This window comes from Haplochromis burtoni, unplaced genomic scaffold (assembly GCF_018398535.1).
Source record: "Haplochromis burtoni strain Fernald_Lab_line unplaced genomic scaffold, NCSU_Asbu1 Contig_63, whole genome shotgun sequence".
In the NCBI taxonomy this organism is placed as follows: Eukaryota; Metazoa; Chordata; class Actinopteri; order Cichliformes; family Cichlidae; genus Haplochromis; species Haplochromis burtoni.
In genome coordinates this window covers 272,520-294,383 of record NW_024582424.1, presented here as the reverse complement: position 1 = coordinate 294,383, position 21,864 = coordinate 272,520, and the positions used below count along the sequence as shown (strand labels likewise).

Here is a 21,864-nt window from a genome sequence, read left to right as displayed (position 1 = left end):
TGTGTGTGTGTGTGTGTGTGTGCATTTATTTCAATTTTCTGTGAATTCTATGAATTTAAAGGTATTAAAAGGAATTATGTTGTCCTTGTTTGACCACTGATTTAAAGAGAGGATTTTATTTTTAGATACATAATCTTGTACACTCACCAGACACTTACACTTAATTAGGTACACCTTGCTAGTACCAGATGCCTAGCCCCTTTTTTTTGCCTTAATTGTGGCTTAATTCTACGTTGCACAGATTTCACAGTGTGCTGGAAACATTCCTCCTCCTTCGGTCCACATTGACTGACAGCATCACATGGCTGTTGCAGGCTTCTTGGCTGAAAATTCATGATACAAATCTCCTATTCCACGATATCCCACAGGTGACTGTGGAGGCCATTTGACCATAGTCAACTCATTATTATATTCAAGGAAAATGTTTGAGATTAATTGAGCCTTGTCAAAACATCACTTGGTGCATTATTCTTCTGGAAGTAGCGGTCAGAAGATAAATGGATGGACATGGTCAGCAACAATACTCAGGTAGGCTGTTTAGATAGTATAAGCGGCAGTTTCTGAAGTACTTGGACCATCCTGCCTGGCTCCAACAACCATTCCAAGTCACTTAAATCGCCTTTTTTCCACCATTCTGGAGCTCATTATGAATTTCAGGAGGTCACATGCCTTATATGCACTGCTGTCTAGTGATTGGCTGATATTTGTTTTAACAAGAACACACAAGACCAATAATAATTTTCAAAGATAAAAAACAACAAATCAACAAAAACTTACCAAGCGTCTTAGTCAAAGTATATGAAGAGTTTATTGAAAATGGAAATGGATTGGCATTTATATATCAGTTCTGTTGTATCAAAGCACTTTATATTGCATGATATTAGGTTTGATGATGGTGAAGGAGACACTGTCTAAAAAGTCCGATCAAAATTCCCCATACTGTAGGTGTTCAGTCATTCTTACATCATGCTTTAATACTTAGTAAGCCCCTGACTGAAACCTCATGCCCTATGAATTGGAGCACTGTTATCTTGGGAGAGGCCAACTGTGATCATTGTTTTGATTTGCTGTGACCCTCCATACTGTGGAGACATGTAGACATAAACCGTTCTAGCAAAATGTTGCCCTTGGCATGAAAGAGCCACCAAATCTCCTCACAGTTCAGGTCAAGAGTTCTTTTTTTTTTTTTTTTACTTTTGTCTGTCATTTATAGATAGATACATGTGTGCATTTTTGAGTAACTGATTACCTTTTATAGGAGGAGTGTCTCCTGTACAGTCAATGAAGATCGTGTTAGTGACCAGCTCCTTCACATCGCTCTCAAATCCCAGCAGGGTGCAAGCCAGCTGGGTTAACGCCCTCAACTGGTGGGAGGTCAAACTAAAGCTCCGACTTTTCGTGGGAAGCTCCAGTGGTGCTGTCAAGGGGGGAAAAGAGAAGAGATCAAATAAACAGTGTGCATGCTTAGGAATGCATGACTAGCAAAGAGATGCACTACAGTTTACAGTTCAGTAAAGGAATAAACATTTTCATGAAAATGGGTTTTCAACCCAACCTCCCCGCCTACATGCACTCATCGGAAAACACCACCCTCCACAAGTCTTGCCTCGCACAACACCTCTTATAAATATCGACCCATTCATGTTTTCCCAAAACACGGCACAAACAAAGAGACAGCGAAAAAAATATGCAAAACTTTGCTCCCAGAGAAGTCACACATGCACATCCCTCTCTCTCAGCACAAAACTTTTCTCCCCATAACCCGCCGATGACCCCCTTGGCAAATATGGATTTCCCATTTTGGAGGCTGCCAAAGCCATCACCCAGGGGATGTTCCGCATTAAGCTGGAGAATGGGCGGCTAGGAGATGCGTTGCCATACTCCCAGACACATGCACAAATACTTTTGTGTGTCCGCTTAAATGAGCTCCTCCACTGCAAAGGCATTTGGGAATGGAAGAGCTCGGTATTAGCCTTGACTCTGAAAGCTCGGAGATGATTGAGCGTTGAGACGGGAAGAAGAGGGGGGTCCTTTTCCAATAATTGTAACATTATTGCCTCTGAATCCTAATGAAATTTTGCCATATTGTTAAACAAAATCTGACAATATGAAAACACATTGTCCCCAAGGATGCCTGGTTTAATCATGCATGAGGTTTGACTCAGTGTGCTGTGTGTGGGCACTTGTGTATGTTTATATGAGTGTTAATAAATGAGAGTCGATGAGTTTTTGTGTGTTTTCGTATCTGTTGGGTGTGCGCACACTTGTTTACGAGCATGTAACGCAGGCCATTATGAATAACTTGATTTGCAGGAGGTGCTCGAATGCACATTTGCACATGTCAGTCGTGCAAGACAATTGTCACACACCAACCGGATTTCTATGGCCACCATGGAATAAAAATTCTGACCTCAAGTTTTTTTGTTTTTCCAAGTCTGCGTCTATACATATATTTATGTGCGTGTGTGTGTGTGTGTGTGTGTGTGTGTGTGTGTGTGTGTGTGTGTGTGTGCGCGCGCGCGCGCGGCTGTGTGAAATCGCAAGTGAACAGATGTGTAATTTGGTGTGTTTGCTTACGTTCATGTATATGTGTGAGCGCGTGCATGTGTGTGTAATTAAGCTGCATGGGTCTGCAGCTTAGCAGCTCCTCTGTAATGGGGTCCAGTGGGAGTCTGTGCTAGAGAGACTACATCATGCTGCATGTGTACACGCGTGACCTGGCTGACACCCATGTGCCTGTCTCGTTCTCCAGCTTGCACATTCACGCACGCACCACCAATCTTGTCTATTTCTGAAGTCACCAGCAAATCAAGAGCTAAAGCTGTCAACAACTCAAGAGTAAACAATCAACCGGACAAGCCAGGAAATGTTGTTGATATAACCACACAGTTACTGCACCGGATTATCTAAAAAGTAGGGATGCATTAACTTATCAGCCAAACATCGGCTGTGGCTGATAGTCACATTGCCATTAGCGTGTCTTCTTAATTATTGAATATCTATATCTGTGCATTATCCGTGTGTCTGTCTGTCTGAATACTCTCAAAACTGTATCCATTTTTAAAGGGTTTATTTTGTGGTACATAAATCTACGATCCATGTATGAATTTATGCTCGGCATGAAATAGCTATATACTATCTATACTATTTATCTATATCTATACTGAGTTCTCTGTTTTGCTTGCACAGGGATCAACAACCTCAAAAACAAAATAAATAGAATCGATAGTATAATTAAGAGTAACAGTAACACTGGTTAATTTGGCCAATTCAATTCCCAGTCGGTGCATCTCTACTAAAAAGCTGCCACTATATCCCCACCCTGTTGCCCCATTTTAACCTTCTCTGTGGCATACAGCAACCATTAACCACCACCTCAGTCTAAGTATCACCTTTTCCAGAGCTTCTTTCTCCTCTTTACCATTCATTCTGTTCATTCCCTCAACCTGTGACCCTTTGACAGCTCCACTTGCTCACTAAGTCACACCCTAAATAGTCGCACGCATGACCTTGATGTTCAGCAATGCTGTGCCTCAGCCTTTCATTGGGGTCTGCAGCACAGCTTATATAGGTATTTATAGTCGTCTCCCTAGCCAAATAGCCCTATAGCCATAGCAGTCTAGTACATAGCCATCTAAACCTCATTATACCTTTGTCACAACAGTGAGGCCAAATGAAGGCTCCCATAGCCACTTGATGGAGAGGGTGTGCTTAAAAGCACCCAGGTGTGTCATATAGCATAGTACATGGCATGTCTTATAGAGCAGAATGAGGAAGGGCACTAGCAGCCAGAAGAGTTCAACCAAAGGTCAATGTAGTGAGAATCAATAAAGGAGGAGCCAGTGGTGAAAGCGGGGCAAAAATTATATGTTTATACAGTATAACAGCTCCTTCCATATAACATTATGGACGGAGCTTATGAGTGAGGATGCTCCTATAAACAAAAAGACAAATGTTAAGCCATATTCTGTGATAACCATTGAAGCAGTTGGCATCTTATCAAAAAGCCCTCAAGGCAAGTAGTGCGCTATTCATCTTTATGTTTCATGCGAAAACAGTGCCATTGTTGAAAAAATGTCCAGGAAAAATCAAACACCGCAGGTCTACAGTGGCCAGTTTTTAGTTTGTATCTTTTAATAATGACAACAATGTAACACAAAAGTGGGAGGAAAAAAAACAGAGCAGGTATTTTTGGCAAGCCATCATTCTTCTACTTTTCTCTGTGGGTTCCACCATCTCCACAGTCCTCTCTCTCACATACGCACACATGTGTGCACACAAACACTGCTCATGACTGGCAGAGAACAGAGAGAGAAGGGAGAGAGGAGGAGATCTAGGGGAAGGAAAAGGGGTGGTGGTTAGGGATGAAAACATGGGGAAGAGAGGGAGGGAAAGAGAGGGAGGGGCGGGATAAGGGAATTCCCTTAGCAGTTGTTATTGATTCCGGTGTTTACGGGCGAATAGTTTAGTGCCGTTTACAAAACAGAACAGATGCAGCCAGTGAGCAAAAAGGTAAACAATTGCTGTGTGGCGGGCTGCCAAATCCCCAGTCTGATGTATTAAACTCACGGTGAAGAGCATTTCCCCTTTGGCTGCACTTATTGCCACTTCATTTCCTCTTTGCTCACATACACATTCTCTCCTTCTTGTCATCTCGCGCCTTCTCTGCATCTTTCTCTTTCTCTCTCATTCCCTCGTTTATCTGAGGGAAAAGAAAAAAAAAAAAAAGGATGAGGGTGTAGGTGGCTTTTTTGCCGCCTGGCTATTTTCTGTCCTTCTCTAACCCAGGAGGCCCAGTTCTTCCTAACAGAGCCATTAGCAGGGGGAATTGCATGTGTCTGACATGGCCGAAAACCAATTATTAGACACTTTCTACCAAATGATGCCCAAGTCTTTGGGGAATGGGCAATCATGCAATAATTTAGCCACTGATTTAATTTCTCTCCAGCACAGCATTCCCTTCCTTTTTCATCCTCCTGTCCCTCTATTCCTCTTCTTTCTTTTGCTCTGTCTCTCTGTAGTAAATCCGACCGTCTGAGGGTGGTCTGCCTATGCGATGCCACGCTGGACTATAGGCTCTTATCATGTCATTGCAATATGTGAAGGCAACTTTTCCATGTTTGTGCAGATGCCTGTGTCCTATAATACCCTCTACAGGTGATGTAAACATGTGGTTTCATTAAATCTCACCAGATAAGGAAAAAGTAATTTTAGAAGACAAGGCAATTTTAGTACATCTTACATATTGGAAAATCAAAGTGCTTTACATAGTTCATAAAATGAATAATACTAAATTAGACAGATGTCCTCTTGTTCAATGAGGCTTTTTTTATTTGTTTTTATTAATATCCTGAAAGTCACCTAAATAAAAACAGGGATATAATTCTAGAGCCTTGTTTACGTGAAATCTCTAACTCTAATTTTGAAGGACAGGTATTTTAACCGCTGTTATCAGAACAGATCAACATTTCACTCCACATTCAATGCATTCAAAGGCAATGAATTAAGCAAAATGCAAACATTTTCTTTTGTTCCATGAAAATCATGAGTCAAATGATGACTCTTGATTTGTTTTTGTAGCACTGTTCTTTGTAGCAACAAAATCCTTTATATACCTGTATTGACCTTTGTGGTAACCCGTTAACATTTCCCAGTTTACAGTTCCTGAACACACAGTTAACACATATTGTACTTCTAAATGCAGAACAAACAGTACAAGTAAAGCACTGACTACACCTGACTTGGCACACTCCCTTGTTAGTTTTTCCTGCAGTGGTCATAGGTGTATAGCTGCATGAGTCTGTTAGTGCTCCACTTTACTGTTAACATGGAGCTATTGCCATGCTATACTTTCTCTTCCTGCTTGTGTTTTCTGTGTACCCATGCCTCCTAGTGTGCTCATCTCTCAGGGTGTCAAGCAGGGTCATATGGGTGCCTTGGGGTACGTCTGTGCACCTTTCAGTGTGTATTTGGGTAGAAGGAGAGTATGAAGTCACTGTGGACCGGCTGCTAGGCCCTGTGACAGCTGGGGTCCTCTTCGTCAGTTGCGGCCCACTGCTCACCCAGACAGCCTTATTATGGGAGGCCTCCTGCCGTGATTTACCAATATATACTCTGACACAAGCACAAACATGAACACACACACACACTGTGATCTCTTGTGGCCCTTTCCATGGGTGCTGTCCAACCAGGGCACAGCAGGGGCCACCGAGCACTTCACATAAAGAGAAAGTAGCAATGTTTGATATCTCAATTAAGTTGCTCTGCAAGGAAGAATGTGTAGTTGTGACGATGGAGGTGGTGTTTTTTGTGGTTACAAAGACGCAAACTTTTTCTTTCGATTTGAATGTATTTTTGTGTCCTTTTCCTGTGTCTTATTTTGTTTCTGGCTCTCTTTGTGATGAGCACTGCAGTGACAGTGAGATAGAGGTTAAGATTTCTCTGGCTCCCTCTGCATACTTGAACCGAGAGGGCTGGATGAAGAACACGAAAGAATGTATTGTCCTGATGGGAGCATTTCATTAAATCCCACTTGTTTAGTGCCCTTGTTCGCATCATTGTTTTCAAGCCCTCAGCGAATCACACTGACTCTTCATCACGAAGCGCTGGCTGCTCTCAATAAGCCAGCCATTTTTGTCTGTGCTTCCTCAATAGAAGGTGCCAGGAAAATGTTCATATCCTTGAGCTGTTCAAGAGTGATACACAAAAGCCATTGTGGCCACTCTGAGGAAATGGGGGAAAAAAAAAAAAATGGCACGCATATGACACATTCTCAAGGGCCATGAAACATATTCTTTTCTGCCATTTCACTGGAGCCATGATTTAGAGAAGATGAAGAAGATGACAGACACACACATAAACACAACCGCAGAGTAAAGACCCTGATCTTCTCATTAAGATTAGTAAACAATCACTTGCACTGTTTGGTAACTTTCTTAACCAAGGGCTTCTCATCATGTGCAAGGATAGTAAGAGAGCATTAAATAAAAAACCAAAACACACAAAGCGACAAAAAAAAGAAGAAAAAAACAACAGCATCCATAAACTCCAAGCATCACACAAAGACATGTGCATACGTGTACTCAGTGACACACACAAACCCCTCTACCTAGCCCATAATTACATGGAGGCATGCGTGTGCACGTCCCAGGCTGACAGTGTATATAAACTCAGGCAGAGATATGATCTAGTGAGGAGCTGCTTTTATTAAATATTAACAAACGCCATTCCCAAGTAGCCTCAATCCCCACAAGCACCTCCAATGCCAGTCTTAGCCTCAGCCTAGCTATCTCGAGTCACTACAGAACCTCTCTCCCTGCTGAATAGGCTGCTGTGCTTTCTCTAAGAAAGAGTTCAAAGAGCCAGAAAGGGTGACGAGGGGGGAGTTGCAGTGATGGTGAATGTGCTTGCTATACATGTTCTAACTCAATCCTTTTTTATCTATAGGGAGCTGCCAACGTAGTCATATGGGGAAATTAGTGGAAGTGGAATTTAAATCAGTGTTATCGGAATGGGGTTGCAGAGTGTTTGAACAGAAATTCACAACCTCGACTTCACCCCTGTGGTCGATTGTTAGGGAAGAAAACTGTGAGTGCGCGTGCAGCGAAGTTAGAATGAATGCTTTTGATGTCCTACAAAAACATGGATCTCCTATGCATACATATGTAAATTACTGATGCCATATATGGAAATTTAATGATGCATTTTTAAAAAGGAGGTATTAAATGACTCTTGATAATGTTTTTTTTAAAGTAGGCCTGAAATTAGTATGCTCACACACACACACATCAGAAACAACCCAGAAAGGTCACTGAAAACAGAGTTTGTACGAACACATGTTGACTTACAAAGTCACGCATACCCCTTAAAATGAAAATCAACAGGTGTAAATATATTGCACAAAAACACTTTTGGTAAAACTGCCAGTTTTTCAGTTGCAATTTTTAGCTAATACAGTGTGGCAACTGTATAACTGTAAATGTCTGTATTTGCAATCCAACTTATACTTTCGGAAATCATATCATTAAGGGCCCAGAAAAATGCTTTTAAAGTATCAAAACTGTAGATAATGTAAAAAATATTACTTGCCTTGTTTTGGCAAAATTACACACACACACACACACACACACACACACACACACACACACACACACACACACCACACCTAAACTTGGCCCGCCCACTTCCCTACCGACTCAGTGAGGTGTGTTAGTAAGGTCTAAAGCCCGTATTGTTCCTGACCAACCAACCTGTCTCGCACTTGCCCCAGTCCCACTGTTCACCCCATTACAGCTGGAAAACTAGGAGGAAAATGGGAGAAGAAAAAGGGTGAGAAAATGGACATGGAAGAGACGAAGTAAAGGAAAAGCAGTGAGGTGGAGGTGCTCAGACCCTTTAAATCTGTCTAGGTACAATGTCAAAGTCTGCCTTTGAGTCGGTGGGGTTAAAAGAGGAGGCAGATCTCGCTGTGAACGTTGTTAAATGGTTCAGTGGTTTGACAGTGGCTGATGCTACAGACAGCGCTACTCCCCTGGGAGTCCGCAGATTCTCCCAGGCATGGCTCTTATCAAAATATACCTACCGCCTGCCTCTTCTTCAGAAATAAACAATAACACAGCAGGGGAAGAGGGAAAGATCTAAGGAGTCATTGGATGCCTATGAAAATAGAATGCCTTTTTTTTTTTACTGCTGTCATAATTGTCTTGACAATTATGGGTGTAGCATACAGTATAGACAGTAAAGTGTGAAAGCAGATTATGTGTTAATGTTTAAGCCATGGGCATTTGGATAGAGGATATGTGGTTTCCTGAGCTTTTTTTTTTTGTAGTGGGGGGACGACTCAAAAAATGAACAACAGGAAAATGTAATCCCAGTTGTAGCCCTCAAAGCTCTCTTGCAGCTGATAGTTGAACACACACACAAACGCATAAGTAAAGCCAGCACAGGCAAAACTGCTCCATTTTACCATCATTACACAGCACGGGTCCCTCGCTCCCTTTGGAGCCATGTTCTGCCTCCGGTGCTACATTTGACGGTTTGTTGAGCGGCACGTAGGTGTGTAGCCTCCACAGCGTTACGTGATCAAACAGCCCAACTGACGCATGGCCAATTATCCTGGCTCCCTCCTCTCATCTCACGTTTAAGGAGAGGGAAAGTAAAAACCAAAGAGGGAGATGGAAAGAGAGAGATGGGGGGGAGCAAAGCTGGTGGTGTGTTTGTCGAAGAATCGCAGATGCAAAAGTACTTCTCCCCCTGTTCCACAGGGAAGCTGACATGTGCACCATTTTTTGTGAAAAGTAAACAATGGCTCGCACACTTGTTTTTATTGTGAATGTTTGCCATCAGCGAGCTGTAAATAGGCCAAGATGAGGAAAACAACGAGAACGCTGAAGGAGGGGAAAAGTATCAGAGGGTGACACAGGGAGCGAAGGTTTGCCCTTTTCTGGTCTTTGTGTATAATACTACTTCTTCGTCCAACAAAGTGACACATTTTATATTAGTGGCAAATATTAAAAGATACTTCTTGAGGTTTCTTTTCTCTCTAAAATACCATGGCATGTGTAAAAAGATCGAGAGAATGTTAAACTCTGCTCTTATTCTGCTCTTAATTTAACTGTCATCAAGCGCTTTGCAAATGTTACACTGCATATATTCTCTTAGGTTCAAAAGATTAAAGTGGTTAAACACACCTTGACCAAGCCTTAACTATTCCGAGATCAGGGCTTATTGCTGTCATAAATGCAGTATGAGTAAATAGTGTTTAAAAGTATATTTGTCCTGAAAGTAAACCTCTTTATCCTGTTGGCAGGCAGCAACGAACGCAAACACAGAAAACAGTGCAGTAAAAAGAAAGCATTTATAATGGGAACAGCAGTTATTGACAGCCACTTACAGAGGCCTTGGTTCTAGCTCAGATCACTACCACTGGAGAGCAACGACGGAGAGGAGCAAGAGAGAGAATCACCTCTGCTGGGTTACAATGAGAAGCAGGTGGAAAGAAGGCAGATGCGAAAGAAACAGCAACGAGGCTAAATAAACTAAATGTACTCTGCTACCGACAGAAAGAGGACAAAGAATAAATGAATGTAAAAACATTTAGAAAAAAAATTATGCTTACCTACAGTTGCCCGGGATTTGACTGAATACTTTTTTGTCTTGACGCTCGGGGCAGTGTTGTCTCTGTGAGCTGTCTCACATTCTCTCTCCATCAGGGAGGCAAACTCTGTGGCCACTGTATTGAGGTAGGCTTCATTAATAAAACCAAGGATCGTGTGTGGTTCTGCTAGTCCTGAAAGGACGTGGAGCTCCTCTTTGAGGGCTTGAGTCAGTATTGGCACCATGCTGCAGAAACCCATAGCCAGCCTGTCAAAACCAGTCTCACCAATTTGACTGGTGGACAGGGTGGAGTGCACAATACCCAGCACGTATTGCCGTGTTAGGCCCTGGATACACAAAAACAAAATATTATGTCTGTGTGAGATTAGCAGTGCCTTTGACATGCATGTGAAGTGAACACCCTCTACTCATCTGGAATTTATATGAACTGAAAAATGGAAATCGTTTCTTATTTTAGTGTACCTGGTAAAATTGCAGCACCTCTGACTCGGGATAAAGAAAGAACATCTGCTGCAGACACTGAACCCGTTCAAGGATGGACAGAGCGGTTGTTTGTCGAGGTCCAGGAAGCTCTGGACTACGGGGAAACAGTTGGTCCATCAGGTAGCGTCTGAGTCGGAGTCGCACATCATCCCACACCTCCTGGATCTTTAGTAAAGATTAAAGATTAAAAGAAAAAACAGTAAGTACAAGTCAGCCCATAAGACATTAAATTAGTCTGTACGGAAACAGCGAAATGGATAATAAATGGTGCATTACCTCTAATGAAGCGTCTTCTCTGACTGTATGTACCAGCTGGATGGAGGAGGCAGTCAGTTGAGAATGAAGAGACGTAAGTGGGGATGAAGAAGAGTGGTTACAGGGGAAGCAAATACCGCACTGGGACGACAGATTCAGCAGTAGCTGAAGCGTCACCTCTTCTTTCGACTCTTCTTCAGATCTCAGGTACTGTTGCTGAAAGGAGAAGGTCATTTAAGATTTTAATTTCACAAGAGAAAGAGGAAAAATACCTGAAGGCAGGGCAGTGCAGTATGAGCGTCTTCTAATCTTAACCGCTTATTCATAAACAAAGCTGCTGCTTACCAGATAGCTGGATATTTCATAACAGAAAAACACCGGAGTTAAGTGGGATTTGAGATCACAAACGATGAAATGATTATGATCACGATAAGTTATCAGACATCCAGCTTTCTCATTTTAGAGAGAAATTATGTGTTACAGATTGTTGGTGAAATGTTTACAAAGAATAGCTGGAGACGATGATGACGATAATAACGAGTCATTAGGATTTTGATGCATTACCAGAGCTCTGAAGAAGTCCATAAGCTCTTGATGTCCTTGGGTAACAGGCCTCACACTCTGTTGTGTTTTGAGGGAGAACCACTGCAGCCACTCTGTGGGACTCAGTGGACGCTCTGCTGTGCGGGAGTCTCCTATTTTAGCCTGGAGTTCCTTCAGCTGCTGTTCAATGCTGAGCACAAAAAAAGATATATTACAGAAATCAGAGAGCTAAGGACTATAAAACCATAGAGAGGTTCCAAGTACAAGAATAAAACACATACCAAAGTAACCTTAACCTTAGTAAATTTAAGACATTGGATGGAAAATAGATTTTAACCAGCAAAACAGAAAGAAATGAAATAGATTTTTAAAAACGCAACCTCATAAATTCAATTTTGTCTCAAATTTGTGACTGGACAAAATGTTACAGTCAAGATCATCTGGGAAGGAGCCTTCAATTTCACAGGTGACTTTTGAGACATTTAAACAAAAACAATCATTGAACCATACTCAAAAGCTGGTGCTACACCATAAGCACACAGGAACAATGCATAAAATATGTCAACGCAGCAGTGATACAAACAAAAAGACTCGGTGATAAAAATACACACGGACCTACACAGCACGTCACATTTGGCTCTCCCTCACTCCTATTCAGTGTCTCTGCTGTGAGAAGACACATACAGAAGCATCAACAGTAATGAACACAGACATCGATATATCAGTGTGCAAGTGTGTGCTAAGCATCTGGTGTGAAGTGGCATTACAGACATTGGCAGGCATCTGAGGCACACAGTTCTTGCAATCTCATGTCTTACTTGTTCCCTTGACACACACACATACACAAACACACACACACACACACAGACACACACACACACACACACACACCGCTCTTTTGATTTTAACAGACGGCATCAGCTATTCAGTTTCCTCTTTAATGTGACGGATTAGAAATGACATCTTTGGGCTCGACATGTTTAGTCATTTCCATGCAAATCAATGCATATATATCTGGGTATGTAAGACGGTGCATGCATGTGTGTGCATGTGTGTGCGTACAACTACATACCTGCATAATTAAGCATGTATGCTGTTGTGAATGCTACTATTGTGTTCCTTTTTGATTGTGTATTCATAGTTGAGCTTGTGCTCAAGGCTTTGTGAATGTATGTAGTAGTGCATATAGTGATAGTAGAGCTTGAACAAATCATCTGGAAATCCACTAGCTGACGAAAAAAAAATCAAGTAAGAAATTCATATAAAGAAAAAAAAGTATGAATCACAGGGTTGATGATTAAATAATGGCATATCTTGGTGTCAATGTAATTACTTTGGGACTTTTGAGAGGTAAATTTGAAATGCATGACTATGTGATCTAGTACTTCCCGTGCCATAAAAGATAAATATTCAAATAGTGAAACAAGTAAAAGAAAAATATATTTTTCTGCACACCTATACTTCTGTCTCTCAGACATGTGCACATATGCTTGTATGTGTGTTAGTATACATGACACAAAGCCAAAGTGCAATTTCCCCATCAGACAGCTCAGCTCATCCCCTATCGGGGGACTATAAAGTGCCTCCTGCCCGCTCCTGGGCCACGAACACATCCAGATGTCTTACAATGGCAACACATTAAATAACCGTTCAATCTGACACATTTTCGTTTCAGAGGGGAAAAACGCAAGGGGATAAAATGTTATAGACTGTTACAAACTGCCATCCTGTAGATTGAAAGCTGCCTGATGATACTGTTCTCGCTCTCGTTAACTACCTTCCTCTCGCATTCTTTTCGTCTTTAGGCAGGCCAGATGATGCATCTCACTTTATTCTCTTGACACCAATGTGCCCACTGACAGAAACCCTGATTATAAAGTGCCGTTTTTGTATGTTTATAGAGATTTGATACCAGAAAATACTTGCTACACATATGTAGAACTGTCAGTTCTACATATGCGTAGCAAGTCTTTCACCTTACCATGTGTCTGTATGTGTGATTTTCTATTTCTGCCTTTCTAGGTACGCTTACTCCATAGGAAAAACATTGCCTTGTGACAGATTGTGAGTGCTGCAATTCTTCACTACATTTGCCCAAAGCTCACTGGTTGTAAAACACAGCTTCAGCAAGGTCCAAGCAAAACTCCGAACTGCCCATGGCGCTGTGTGTAAAATTAGTATACATCACTTTAAACAACACAATGGAGTGCTGAAATGCTGGTTTGTTTGTGCGAGACCTCTGGCTTTTCTTTCTCAAAGGAAAATATAGCAGTGAGTTCCTGATAAGCAGCAGTTCTGGATACAGTGGACTCCAAAGAACAACCCTTTACTTTTCTCTGTTTTAAATAACTCTCGGAACAGTTGCTGTAGATTAAATGGCTTCAGAGAGCATTGTATGTGTGTTTATGGTAAGTCATAAACATGGATGTTCATTCAGGGCTCCCCATCAGGACTTCAACATAGACAGAAGGTTTCAAATGGCTGTCCATCTGTAGCTCACTGCTCACCAACTCTCCAGTTCATGTAACACAAAAATGTAAGTAGACTGAACTTTCTACTTAGATAGCCTTGGACTCGTTCTTGCTATACACATGCAGTATATATCAGTGCGATTGACAGACATGTTTGACCAATATAAGGCCATAGACTGAGACAGGGGGGGAATTGCTCTAAGGCTTCAAGTTTTCCCCAGTTCCACTCTTCATCACCTCACTCTTGCCTTCACCCAAGAAAAGCATGCTCTAATAGCTATAGCAAATACACCTGCTCTCCGGGTACATTTTCAAGGCTTGACTCCATAGCCTTTTTCTCTCTCCATTTCTACTTTTTCTTTTCTCTCCCCTCAACACTCTTACTTTCCTAATTTTTTTTCTTTACTTTCGCCTTTCAATTACCCCTCCTTAAGGCCTTGTGCTCTAAGTCATAAAGTCAATGTGGATGGTCTGTGTCAAGAAGTCCATCCAGCTTTCTACAATGTGATGACCTTTTGGCCGCTGGTGTGAATGCTACCTGCAGCCTAATCAACTTGGCAGGATTAGCTCCAAACCTGATGACTTCCACTGCCGGCAGCTTGGACGGTGAGGAAAGAGACAGAAAGAGTATGAGAGAAGAGGAAGGCAGAAATGGGTAGAAAACAGAGAAGTCACAGAAAATAAAACCACTCAACCATCTGTGTAAAGACAACAATGGACGAACCCTTAATGGCAAAAACGCCAGAGCAGAACTCAACAAAAGACCCTGAGAATGAGAAAGGAGGCAGAGGAAACTAGGAGGAAAGAATTCTTTAGGCCTCTTGACAAATATGTCAATCATCTTACCCTAACTGACTGACACACACACACACACACACACACACACACACACACACACACACACACACACACACACACACACACACACACACACACACACACACACACACACACACACACACACACACACCGTTACTGCTGAAGTGAAATTTAATTGTTTTTCAGTCTAGTTCAGGGAGATCAACACCCGCCAACCTTCACCACCGCTGAGAGAGAAAGGGAGCAACTGGAGGTCTTTTATTAGATATGATGGCACATTTCACAGCTCCGTGACTTACAGAAACCCAATCCTGCGATTAGTCAGCGCTTTGACGTTATCTTAAGTTTCTTGTCAGAATTAATTTAGTGTGGGTGGGCTGCTGTGGGGCCGTCTGTCTGCCGTGCTCCGCTCCCCTCCGTTTGCCTACAGGAGGTGGGGGATGGAGACAACGGGGGCAGGAAGATCCCTTTCAAATAAGCCCCAGCTCCAGTCAGTGCCAAACCAGCCGCCTGAGAACTAAATATCTCCCCCATCAAAGGAGCCTATTCTGTAAGGGGAAAAGGAGTGAATGAGCTTGAATGAACAGGCTGAAAACGAATCCCGTCTTGGCCCAGTCTGTTGCCCACTTAGTGTTTTCAGCCGTCATCCCCCAAGACACACAGCCTACCCATGATACCGGAGAACTGATATAGGTGATATACTAACTTAACACACGTGTCACACAGAGCTTAACACAAAATCAACGACATACATTGAGGACTAGTATTTTTGTTCACTGAAAAGGAACGTTGCACGATATTCTACTGTGGCACGTTTTCAGTTTCTTTGGTATGCACACGCATTGAAAATCACACACACACCAAGAATTAAATGTAAAAGTATTGATACTCTACCCTGATCAAGATTGGCAAGCGATTAGTGAGAGTCATTTGCCTTGCCCGTGTGAAACTAGAGGCCTGTCTGGAGTCTCAGTGCTTGTGCTGACACTTCATTAGAGGTCTTTTCCTGGTGGCCTGCTCCATCCGGCAACACACACCCACCCCTTCACTGTCCCATCTGATGAAAACTAATGGATTACAGCATTTCAATTTGGGGGAGCCAGCTCTGTTGTCAGCCTATCTTACTCTCCTTCAATTAAACAGCAGCTCTTAGGCAAATCTCTGACATCTGAGAACTGGGAACAAGCCAGTCATTCTGACCCATACATGGGCTGAAGTCCTTCAAGGGTGAAGGCAGCTCTGTTTCCTCTGCCTCCCAATTTTCCTTTCCTTTCCTCCACTTCCGCAATTTGTCTCAGACACTGATAAATCAATTAGGCAGCAGGTGAGTGAGCTTTGGATGTATGTGTAGGTGTGTATACGTCTGCAGTCCACCCAGGTTAAAGGCAAACGAGAGGCCTTGCGAGATTTTATTTGCCTGGATGCGTCCCGACAGAAAACGAGTAGTCTCGGAGGAAGTTGGCTGCAGTCTTGCAGAGATACTGACCAGTGGTCCCCCACGGCGAGAGGAGGATTGCCTTATTTTTAGCCCCATTCTCCATTATCTGGACGCTTTGTTCTCATAATGGTTATCCCTCTCCCATCTGCAGGAACACAAAATAACCCTTTAATGCTTAGAAAGCAGAAAAATGGCCCGGCCTTCTGTAATAAGCCTTGAATTACCTACCCAAGGGTTTTCGTTTCAAGATGTGGAATCTTCAATTATTATGTTCCCATTTAGAAGGAGGAAGGAAAGAAAAAGAGAAAAGGGGAGGGAGGCAGCGAGAGAGAGTGAAGAAGGGATGAGTCCCAGACACTAATGGTGCCAGAGTGAGGCTTTGTTCACTTGCTACATTTAGCCTGTCCTTCATCATCTGCCCTCAGCCTCACAACACCACAAACGATAAAAGACCTGAAATATAGATTTCTCTTATTTTTCTCTTCCCCGTGTCTCACTTTTTAACAATCTACTTGTACTCCCTAACTATACGGATCTGTAATAAATGACTGATACCTATATTTCACTCCTCAGTGCATAAAAGAAAAAAAACAACCTGGGAATGCATTTCTGCCATATATGATGACCAGACTGCTCTTACTGTATAATTAAGAAGAATTTATAAAACAAACCTGAATTTTTGGAGAAGATATAAACTTTGAAAGGTGTCCCTTATTACAATAATCCCCTCAATAATGAACAGTGACAGAATTAAAATGTTAGAAACTATATCATTTAAGTTGACAAAGACATCGTATCCAGTAGTCACAAACCACATTTACATGTGTTATTAGAATATCTAATTAAAACTGAATCAGAAAGCAAGTTACAATACAGTGGTGCATCTTGGTCAGATTTAATTCCCGACTACAAAGTAATAAGACAATCATTATCAGCTCTCGTTTTTTTCCTGTTCTGTTGTGTGAATTATTTACTTTAGTTTCACAGTTGTAATCAGAGTGTGGATTTAATTACTGTATTTAAGATTCGAGAACACGCAGCCACACTGATAATCTGTCATTTAACTCCTCCACACGGCTGCCACTGTTTACCAATCTTGCAACAGATGCTGCGTTATACATCTGTGTATATAACCACAAAATCTGATTTTGTTGCAACCAGCTAAAACATACACACAGACAAGCACAGACACAAACACGCACACAACTGTGATCTTTTAATGGGAGGTATTTTAGAGGCAGAGATTTCTGCATTAGCACGCAGCCACTGAATCCTTTTATCATCCCCCCCTTCAAGTATTAAACGGTGTAAAATGTCTAGTAAAAATATGAAACAGACAAGTTAGAGTGTAATAAGATGAAGAAAAAAAACACCATCACAGGAAACACTGTCATAAACCATGTGATGTTGAGTTGTGCCCATAACCAGTTTGAGTCTCCACTACTGCTTTCTTATCTGTGCAGCCAACATGCATGCAATCAGAAAAAAACAATCCCACCTTAAGTATAAGGCAGTCATTAATAACTGAACATTAGAGATTTGAGAGATCAACTTCTGCATATAATCCTATGAAAAGTAAGTACACCTTATAGTTCAGTAGCTTATAAAACCAACTTGAGCAGCGTTAACGTCAAGTAATCCTTTTGTGTCATTTTCAGTCATTAGGCCTGCATTCCTTTACAGCGTTGCTTTTGTTCATAACAGTGTTCGAGTCAGGTTGAGGTCTGGGCTTGGGCCATTGCAACACGTTGATTCTTCTGTTTTTCAGCCATTCTGTAGTAGACTTGCTGGTGTGCTTGTGACCATTGTCCTGTTGCATGACCCAATTTGGGCCAAGCCTTAGCTGTCAGACAGATGGCCTCAAATGTGACTCAATAATATTTTGGTATACAGGGAAATTCACTGTTGACTCAATGACTGCAAGGTGCCCAGACATGACTACAAAACAAACCAGTTGGTATGTTGTGTTTGTACTGACATGCTCTGTTGGTGTTTTTTTCCAAACGTGGCACTGTGTTATATCAAAGGCCATTGCTCCAGAAGTCTAGCGGTTTGTTCAGATGCAACTTTGCAACCTAAGGTGTGCTAGCATGTTCTCTTTAGAGAGAAGAGTCTTTCTCTTGGTGATCTTTCCAAACGAGCCATACTTGTTAGGTCTTTTTTTTTTTTTTTTAATTGTAGTATCATGAACTTTAACATTAAACATGCTAACTGAGGACTGTAGAGTCTGAGATATAGCTTCTTCTGAGCATTGCATCATCTGAACACGGTAATTTGCGGGGACACTAAGTTCTGGGAAGACTTTGGCATTGTTTTAATACACACCTTACAAGACCTCAGCTTTTATAAAATTATCGAACACCCTTAACTAGAGGCACCTGCTGCTACTTACTTAATTCATACTGTTTTAGCATTTTGTCACAGAACTGTATAGAGCCTTGTGAAAACTTCGTTTTTCACATGAATATATGTGAAAAACATCCAATATCTGAAGTACTGTTATCAATGAAAACTTCACAAAAAATACTTTACTGCGGTGCTTTTTTATTGTAATACTAATCTGACCACTATATAGCACTGGGTTTCCTGCACTTCACCTGCCATCCACAGAAAGAAAAGGAACGCTTCACAGAAAATAATCCATCACAAATAAACCAACTTAAAATGTCACTGTTATTATTATCTGGGGTGACAAAAAGGGGTGTAAAGTGTCTGGGTGATGTGAAATTCACAACATATGTTTGCGGTGATAAAGATCAGGAAACTATATCAAGTCGAGCCCTCTGCGACTCTGACTCACCTGTTGGCATTGAGATTGAGCTTCTCCTCTGTGTCTTTCATAAGCTGTTCAAAGTCCAGATCACTGGAAACACCTGGAACCAGCAGCTCCACAAAGGCATGATCTTCAGCAAAGTCCTCTGGCCACTCCATAGTGCTCTGTGAGATAGGGAAAGCGTTCTTTATCACCACATCATATGTTTACCAGTGTACACACCCCACTTTCTTTCTGTCCCTTTTCTCTTTCTATTCCTCTGCCTTCTTCTCCGGTCTTTCAGCAACCTGGCCTTTACCCGGCATCATACTCACTCGGAGAATAATTTTAATAAATAAATAAATAAATAACATTTTAAAAGACTAACAAAAGGGCCTATAGGGAGTCGACAAAACATTCAGACTATGATTCTGCTTGATAAACTGTCCCATAGGACAGGTTATGTAAAAAAAGAAAAAGATCTGCACCAGGTTATAAAACAAAATAAGGCACAAGGCTTCACTGGTGTCAGGATTGAATCAGCAGTGTAGATTGACATCAATCAACCGCATGATCTAGAGTGTTGTATCAATGCAGATGTTCGAGAAGCGGCGCACACATTCTGTACACCCAGCGCAGACTTTCATGTGATGTAATTTGAAATTTCCTCAAACAGAAGTCTTATTAAGAGGCTCAAATCAATTTCACCTGAAACACCTGAAACAAGGGGAAGTCTGTTATCAACAAGAAACAGCCCCCCCTCCCTTTTTTCTCAGAAAAATCATTTGCAGTTGGAGGGCTCCTGATCAAAATGCATTGCCTGAGCCTCTAACCATTTCCACCTACTGACACTACAGTAAGTTAGCAGAGGAAAAAAAGAACAAATAAATAAACAATGAGGTGAGATGCTCTTCAGTCAAGGCTTTAAATAAACAACTCATCTCCTGTGGTCTCTCCTAGAACTGTGGTGCCACCCTCCCACCCCCCACCTCCACCCTGTGGTGCTTAATGCTCATGCTAACAGCCAATCCCACGGCAGTGCCGCACTGCTGGGTCTCATATCAACATTGTCATCAGCACGAGTCAAGTGGAAGGTAATGGAGAGTGTCTGTGTCAATTTGGCTTTCTCACACTCCGCCTCTCACCCCGTCCTCGTCATCTGCTCTGATTTTAATAATCCCTGTCAAACTCCAAACAGCTCCCTGCACTCCGCTCTGCGTCTTCGCTGCTGCGTACAGTCTATGCCACTCTCCCTGACAGAGTAGACAGGAAGCTCAACATTCATTTAGCCTGCACAAAGGGAGGCCTGTCCAGCTGGACAAATATTATTTTCCTCTGCTGACAGCCTCACCAGTTAAGCTTGTCCTTTATTATTTCTCCCTCTCTTCTTCTCTCTTACTGCTTCCCCTCATCATCACGCTCCCTCTGTGCCACTGACTGAGAGGGGGGTCTATGCCCAGTCACTGCTAAAAGAGAAAAGGATTTTCAATCCACGGATTAGGAACTCAACATTGTAATTATATAGACTGAGCAAGATAGTGTGTGTATGTGAGTGAATTTGAATAGTTTCTTTGTGTGTTTGCGCTTTCTACACTACCGTGCTTCCTTTCAGGTGCTAAAAGGATAGACAGACAGATGGACAGAGGGTCTGAATGTCCTCACTTTATGTCTGCTGGGTGTCTACCTCCTGTTCTGCCATAATATCATCTGTTATCTTAAGCGTGAGTGTGTACATGTAGGTGTGTGTGTGTGTGTGTGTTAGGATTCATCAGGCATCACACAGGGCCTCATTAGTACTATACTTTAAATCATCCAGTCTCCATTGTCTTGTCATTAGCTCTTTAGAAAGCAGATGTTGGAGGAGCCCCTGTGTGTTTCACAGCATTGCAACAGGGACAACAGGGCCAAGCAATGAAATGCTGCCTGCTCGAGACATCAAATCCACAGCTATTAGACCAGGATAGGAAACACACTCTCCCTCTCTCTCTCTCCCTCTCTCTCACACACATCACTGTCCAATCTCTCTTGTTGCTGCTTGTCTAACCCAGCTAGGCTAACACACAGGCCCATTTACAGTAATGAGTTTGTCCTGAAATATTTAGCAGCGTATCCCCAGGCTGACGCTTTAAAACCACTTAGAGCATGTCAAGTTAAAGTCAACATTATTTTAAAGAGGGTACCTAACAGTCTGTTTTAAAGGAAACATAATAAATTAAACAGGTGCATAATCTAAGATCACAATGGTGCTGAGAACTATCTCATTAATACCCAGAGGAGGCCACTGCTTCACTGTTACAGTGCAACCAAGTGGCCCTCTACATTACTTGGATTTTGACTCATGATCTTGACTGGCTACTTTATCACTGGCTTTGTAAGAGGCACAACTCTTGTAAAAATGTATCGGTCACTTTTGTCTTTGCTTTGGGAAATATGTGGATATAATATCTTCCTAAAATATGCTGTGTTAAACCATCCAGATTTCAGAACGCAACAACTTTTTCCTCAACCTAAAAAATGCCTATGTGATTAGCCTACACAGAGGGAATGAATAATACATGACTTCCCAATCTCCTCGACGACCAAATATTACTTGTTTTTGTTGTTGTTTTGTTGAGTAGTTACCATCATTCAGCAGTATTAAAGTACCCTGAGCAATGAGTCAATTACAACCCTTTAAAAAAAAAAAAAGACAATATTGTGACACTGGAGCAGATCATATATCTTAGCTTATTGCAAATGCCATGAGTTCAGCAAACTTCCGATCCTAAAGATGCATTTAGTGCACATGCACAAAAAGACTGAATGTTGGAAAATGATTACTGTACAGAGGATAAAAATGAGACAAAAGTAAATAAATTAATATGATTTAAACTGGATGAATGCAAATGATTAAAACTGGTTGATATATGTTGCAGTAAAAAAAACAAACAAACATGGAAAATCATTTCCTTTGAGAGGTTAGTACTAGAAATTGCTTTTGCTTTTAC

The 21,864-nt window shown here is 41.8% G+C and overlaps 1 protein-coding gene across 4 annotated transcripts in view; it reads right to left on the bottom strand.

Moving 5' to 3' along the window:
• kiaa0825 (KIAA0825 ortholog) overlaps positions 1–21,864 on the bottom strand; it is a 116,684-nt gene that overhangs the window by 91,621 nt on the left and 3,199 nt on the right. For 3 of the 4 annotated variants that reach the window (XM_042221259.1, XM_042221261.1, XM_042221260.1), the window contains exons 2-7: positions 18,926–19,062; positions 11,419–11,587; positions 10,876–11,070; positions 10,579–10,764; positions 10,118–10,442; positions 1,250–1,417 (exon numbers count right to left, since the gene is read on the bottom strand). In XM_042221259.1, the coding sequence (XP_042077193.1) occupies positions 1,250–1,417; positions 10,118–10,442; positions 10,579–10,764; positions 10,876–11,070; positions 11,419–11,587; positions 18,926–19,056 (1,174 nt within the window). In that variant the 5' untranslated portion in view covers positions 19,057–19,062. The remainder of the gene's footprint in view (positions 1–1,249; positions 1,418–10,117; positions 10,443–10,578; positions 10,765–10,875; positions 11,071–11,418; positions 11,588–18,925; positions 19,063–21,864) is intronic. The other variant, XM_042221262.1, reaches the window with a different exon arrangement.